At 39.5% G+C, this 6,493-nt stretch overlaps 1 protein-coding gene across 2 annotated transcripts; it reads right to left on the bottom strand.

Annotated features, from left to right (window-relative positions):
- Window positions 1-528: 528 nt before the first annotated feature.
- On the bottom strand, window positions 529-4,454 carry slc35c1 (solute carrier family 35 member C1). 2 transcript variants are annotated; one of them, XM_072379994.1, is made up of 3 exons: window positions 4,354-4,454; window positions 3,121-3,632; window positions 529-2,032 (listed from the first exon to the last, which is right to left on the bottom strand). In XM_072379994.1, the coding sequence occupies exons 2-3, from the start codon at window positions 3,599-3,601 to the stop codon at window positions 1,452-1,454; spliced, it is 1,062 nt and encodes a 353-aa protein (XP_072236095.1). In that variant the 5' UTR covers window positions 3,602-3,632; window positions 4,354-4,454; the 3' UTR covers window positions 529-1,451. The 2 variants fall into 2 exon arrangements, with proteins under 2 accessions (XP_072236095.1, XP_072236094.1); XM_072379993.1 differs by lacking the exon at window positions 4,354-4,454 and having other exon boundaries at window positions 3,121-3,728.
- Window positions 4,455-6,493: the final 2,039 nt, after the last annotated feature.

The following is a 6,493-nucleotide window of genomic DNA, read 5'->3' as shown; positions in this document are numbered from 1 at the left end:
CAGATACGGTTCAGTTGCTGAGGCTTTGAGCTGCAATATTTTACATTTCCAGTCCATATGCTCAGTGCTGAACTTTATACATTTTCTAATGAAACGTACTCACGCTCATTTGTGTTATATAGCATTCTGTTTGACATTTTCTTTTTTCTTCATATCAAACATCTCTTTTCCTGTGACCAACTTCATCATGTGCCAACGGCTGCATTTATAAATGCTTAAAACAGACTTCTTTTTTTACGCTTAAAACAGACTTCTAAACGCAGCACAGGCTCCCAGAGCCCCATTTGCAATGTGCCAAACATCATGACCACCAGATTTAATTATTTCTTGGCTGGGTTCGGCATGCACAGAAGTCACGTTGGCCTCATGCACCCTCTGCATAATCTTAACACACCGAAGTAACTGTGCGAAAGCTCAGCCTTCGCCAAATTTGTTGTACTCATGAATTAATAGGATGTTTAGTTCATTTAGCACAGGTAGTGTTAAGCTCCATTTGATGAAAAGGATTTGACAGAAAATAGAAAAAGGATGTAGAAATTGGTACACATTTTATTTGCAAAGAATGCCAGAAATCATATTTCTTCTTCAAGAAAGTATATTTGAAAACAATAGTGTCATAATTTAACAGTCACATCTTAAAGTACAATCTATGCTCATGATAAGAACATCTGCTTTTGTATGTTTTTCTGTTACAATTTAAAGGTTGCTTTGAATGCAACCAAACCTTTACAGATAGGTAATAAGATCAGTTACGATATAAAAGATGCCTCATCTTAAACTACAAGTCAAGAGTGAGTGACAGATGCAGTTCAACATAGCTGCATGTAGATGCTGCCTGTCCTTCTCTCCTTTTATCTGTCCCTCTTTGTTTTGGAAGGCAGCTTAAAAGACATGTAGCAAATAATGGACAGTTTATAGCTGTAACATTTGAAAATGCTGATGGAGTGTTTTCTTTACAAATAAAGGCCCAGCAGTCGCTCTGACTGAAGGTTTCTTGGTAGCTCGTCTGTCCAGGCTTTAAACTACAGAATATCACAAAAGATCCAAAGGCAAATTTTAAGACACTGACATGATTACCTTAATCCATAAAATACCACCAACCTGAATGGTCGAAATTCTTTTCAACAAAAATATTGGAAATCTGGGTTAAATAAGAAGCATACAAAAGTTTCTATTTCCTTATGACTACTATCCTCAATGTGAGTGAAAATGACATATTCTCCCCATGAATAAAAAGGACTTTTTCTAATTTGATGTACTCCAGACCATAAAAGATTAAATCTCAGTAGTTTCATTTCAGAGTATTATAAAAAGGCCCCAGAAAGACTATAAATATCTTTAAACCATTTAAGCAAACTCGCACATCACTTAAACAGGGTCATTCTAAATGCAACTGCATTCTACATTCTTGTACCTCATGAATAAAAGCTGAAGCTTTCTCTGCTGAGGTACTACACTCCTATGTCTCCTTTCTCCCCTGAGAGTAGTTTCTCCCTTGCCGAGTCCTGACTGTCTTTTTGTGGAGTCTTCTGCATTTCTCGGCTTTTGACCCATGTGTAGGCTGATGAGCCACCGAGAACCAGCATGTTACTGGTCCACCATAGCAGGCTTTTGCTGGATGAGTTGTACACCACTGCGATAACTGTCTGGGCGCAGGCCTTTGCTGTTCCTGAGACGTTGTGCGAGAGCGGGCTGGTGAACTTGATCTGGAGGCCTGTGACGTAGCCGATGGCAAAACCGAACACTCCACCCAGTGTCATTATTCCCCAAAAGTTGAGGTCAGTCAGGCGGCTGAAATGGGCCACTTTGCCCAACTCCCCGAACACGAGGATGAGCGGGAGGAAGAGGACGCAAGCATTAATGTTGTTGTAGTAAGAAAGCTTCCAGATGCTTCCGTCCACAGCAGGCATCACCTTCTTAGTGAAGATGGCATTAAGAGAGACGCAGGCGCTAGCCAGCACTCCGAAAAATACACCTGACCAGGAGAGGGAACCTGCCAGGCCTTCCTGGTCCACACCAAGCCAGAATCCACCTGAAACGCACACATGACCAGGAGAGATAGCACAGTAGCGCTCAAGCATTTTCATTTTATGGTGTTACATACATGGTTGAAACATTTGACTCTCTTTTAGTTTCAAATATGCACTGAATCATTTATTAATTGTTGACTTAAAAAGAAGACACTTTCAGAACTACAATGACTTTAAGAAGAGCAGTTTTCCATATGAATCTGCTTCCGGCCACAGCTTTCTGCTTCATTCTCAGATAAACTAGAAATAGCTGAACATCCAAGGGCTGTCACCAACCATCCACGTTTGGACGATAAGGCAAACGCACAATGCAAAATATGGAAATATTTTTCTTATGGAGCAGACAGTGATGAAATCAAACTGACACCACAGAGCCCATCTGAAAGAGGTTTGAAAGCCACACAAACAGAGAGCAAAAACAACCTGAACGGTACAACAGTTTAATTAGGCTTTTAAACCGGTCAGCCACCTTGCAAGTTTGGGAAAATTGACTCTCTTTTTGCAAACAAAACACTCTCACGGGTCAAGTCATAAACACTCAATGAATATTCAACAATAAAGCTTTTACTGGTGTGACGAAAATAGCTGCTGTTACTGGAATATGACTTGTGTCAAGGTGGCGTGTTGATTCCTAATAAACAGTTTAATTGAGGGTTGTTTGGGTGTAAGATGAAGGTAATCATCTAAAGAAGTCACAGTAACTTCAGTGTAATTGACATGACATTGGAGCATACTTTCATTACTTTTACAGAACACGTACCATTTCTTCTTTTACTATTGAGGAGAAGTCATAATCTTTGCATAGCGACAACACAAGTCACCGAAATGCTTTGCCCTGACACAAGGCAGGAGTCTCATCACGTTCATTCTTCTTGCAGATAAAGATTTGGTTAATTTTGCTTTGCTCCCAGAACGGCAGCAGTGCCGTGCCAAAGGTCAAAGAGCAGAGGCTGGAGAGGAAGGACCCTACAGACTTCTGATCATAAACGCATGGGGAAGCGGGATGCTACAGATTTAAATTACCCCCCTGGGTAATATGAATATCAGAGTCGGATGCAAATCAAGTTCATGAAGAGGAAAGTCGACTTACCCAGTATGACACCACAGCAAATGAGAGCTTGAAGAGACGTGGTTTGTTTCAGGATAATGTAGGACAGCAGCACATTGAACACTGTGCTGAGAGAACGACCAACAGTGTAGAAAGCCACTCCGACATATTTCAAGCACAGGTTGTTAAAGGTGATCATGCTGATGAAGACAATGGACAGTGGCAGGACTTCCCGGGACGTCTTCAGGTCAAATGTGAACGACGGGAAGTCGACGGCTCCCGGACACATCTTGGACAGCAGCTGCATTAACCAGCACAGCCCAACAGTCACCACACACTGATAGAAAGTGACAAACAACGGCGCGTCCAAGTCTCGATTCTCCAGCAGATAGTTGTTGAGGAACACCATTGTTATTGAAACAAACCAGTAGAGAGCAACCACCGCCGCTATCCTGACTGCTCGGAGGAGGAAAGCCTCTCCATGTCCGCCCTGGCTCGTCTCTTCCGCACCGGTCAGAGCCATTCTCAAGATATTGGACCGCTTCAGCTGTGTCCTGTTCATGATTGCACAGAAAAAACAACTACCTTGATTAAAACTGGAACAACAACCGAGGCTGAAATGAAAATACGGGTCAACAGGATGAAATCATGACTACTGTGTTCCGCCAGCGGCATCGACAGATAGACTTCCGATCGGATTTTTCAACGTAAAAGCGAAAAAGCAAGATTTTCCATGTTTAACCAACTCTGTGTCAACTGCTCATCAACAGAGCCTGGCAGATATACTTTTAGCACATGTGACAAGAAAATGACGGATTAGAAAAATATAAAGATTAGTACAAAGTAACTCTCTACCATTGCATAATCTATTTACTAGCCATATCTGGCGTCTACTAAAACTAAACACATATCATTCTCACTCCATTCATTTCCTTATTTCAATTCTGACCGCCCAAACCGGAATATCATCAAGTGCGTCACTACTTCCTTGTTTAATTAACTTTAAAACTTTTAAATAACTGTTTTAATGTAAACAGTCTTAATTATTCTATGCACAAACGAAAAGCATAGATGATTTTTAAGAAAAAAATTATCTATGCTCTTACGCACCAACACCCCAGCTCAGTGGCAGTTCGTTATACCTTACACCTGTTAAGCTCTAAGTGACGAAGGGGGAAAAAAGAAAAAAAAACACGTCAGTTTTTGCTTCTTTTTTCTTTTCTTTCTTTTTTTTTTGTCCTTACAGTGAAAATGTAAAAAGTAAATGTGTCCCACCTGAAGTTTTCAGTGAAGTCTCTTCGCGGAGAAATCTATAATGATATGTTTTACAGTCCTTTCCCAGGTCAGCTGTAACTATGCAGGTGGCTTTCGTAGCTGCTGGGGTTACTTGGCTGCAGACAAGATGGCTGACAACGCAGTGTGAGCACTTAAGTATGAACGTGTCTACGTCACCATCTTAACGGAAGTGATTGCTAAAATAAACTCCCATGTTAAAGCAGCAGATATATATATTTAAATGTCTAATGACTGTAAATGAAAAGTTAATTCATTAACTCAACAAGTCTTTAATACAATTTATTTTTGATATCTTAGGAATTGTGTGAATCATTATTAACAATTTTGTTCTACAATTCTGTGTGCAGTTTAAATACCCTGTTAGATACCCTGTTAGATACTGGTAAATGACCTTATACCTTTTACTGACAACCTTAAAATGAACCAGCTATTGAAGTATTCTATGGTAATATAACAAAGAAGTTGATATGCTCAAATTGACTCTGGCAATTTAACCCAGAAAAATACAGTAATTGTTTGCTGTTGGAACATCTTAAATCAGAATAATTGTATTCATACAATACATACAATGTATTTCAACACAGGAGAATATCTCCATCTTAGTTGTCCCTGTTCTGTCTTCTGTCATCTGACTGAATTTACTAATCTTTTTTTGGAATGTGCAGGTAAGGTTATATTCTGACAGCAAGAACTCTGATCTTCAATAGGTAGCACCTTGTGTTTATAGTTCATGACAGTAGGTGGCAGCAGATTATCATTTGGGGCAGGTTGCATCGTCATGCTTGTGTGCACACTAATCAAGTAGCTTCATGTAGCTGCTATAAATATTCTGGGGAGTGGGGATTTCTCATGAATGCGTCTCTTTTTTTATTTGACAGAGAAGACAGGCAGGTGAATTAAAAAAAGGTCACAAGCTTATCCAAACATGGGAGGTTAAGAGTAGATATCAAGAGGCATTAAATTCTGATTAATATGTTTCATAGTATTTTCTTAATTTTGTACAAGATGGCTGTTGAGATTTTAAACCACAGGAAAATTGTCAGGTATCCTTAGACCCAGTCGTCTGTTTCTATCCATCTTCTGCATCTCCAAACTCCAGTGCCTGTCTGCCTTTTTCATGTGTTGTCTAATACATGACCACAACCTTGATAAAATGAAAAAAAAAAAAAAGTTCCACTCTTGCTTTACTTTACTGACTGACCAGACTTACTCACTGTCAAACTCCCTGTCTTCTTGCCATCATTGTTCTCCTCTTCCACAGTTGTAAGCTTGCTCAGTTGCTGGAAAATTGCTTTGAGTGTTGTTTGTTGGCGTTATATTTTCTGCTACAGTACACAGCAAGTCACTTGGCTGGTGTACCGCTGTTTGCTGCTGAGCTGGTAAGCTATGCCTATGGACCCGTATATGCTCTCAGCAAGGATTTGATGCCATCTTCTTCCAAGAACACATGGGTGGTGTTTGTGCAGTCACAAACACATACATCAGTGGGTGTCCAACCCCTCACTGTGCTTCTTTGTGCTCAGGTTTTGTACAGGAGAAATGCCTTGCTGTTGTCGATCCAACATTCACAAAACAATCTGCCTCACTGAACCTAGACAGATGGGGAAATTTCCACTTTTTATCATTGAGCAGAGAGATGGAAGAAGATAACTTAGGTGATACCCTGGATGATGGAAGGTAACACCTGGAGCTTTATAAATTTTCCACACAACTTTTGAGCCCAGTACTTATGTTAAAAAGATGAAAATCAGAACAATGACAAATGAAGATTAATAGAATGCTGCATGTTAAATGAAAGCCTACATTAACAAACAAAGAGTCAGTATTACAACGTCACTATTTTTCTCAATATGATTTTTGAAGATTATTGAAGCTTCAAGAAAACAAGTCATAGCTGAAAACAAATTAAAGCCACCTTTACAGAAGGTTTAAAACAAAGCTAGCTGCCCGTCATACCTATATAGAAGTGGAACACAACAATAACACAAAGATTAAAGCACAGTGGGTTAAAGTTAATTGTGAAACAATAACAAAGATTTGTGAAGAAATAGAATATATAATTAAAAATGTCTCAATTAGTATATAATTGCTTTGCAAAAAAGAAATTGCTATCCTCATA

The sequence above is a fragment of the Leuresthes tenuis genome, unplaced genomic scaffold (genome assembly GCF_036924035.1).
Source record: "Leuresthes tenuis unplaced genomic scaffold, fLeuTen1.0.hap1 SCAF_2, whole genome shotgun sequence".
NCBI lineage: Eukaryota > Metazoa > Chordata > Actinopteri > Atheriniformes > Atherinopsidae > Leuresthes > Leuresthes tenuis.
Note: the sequence above shows the minus strand (reverse complement) of the source record. Positions and strands in the feature narration are given on the sequence as shown.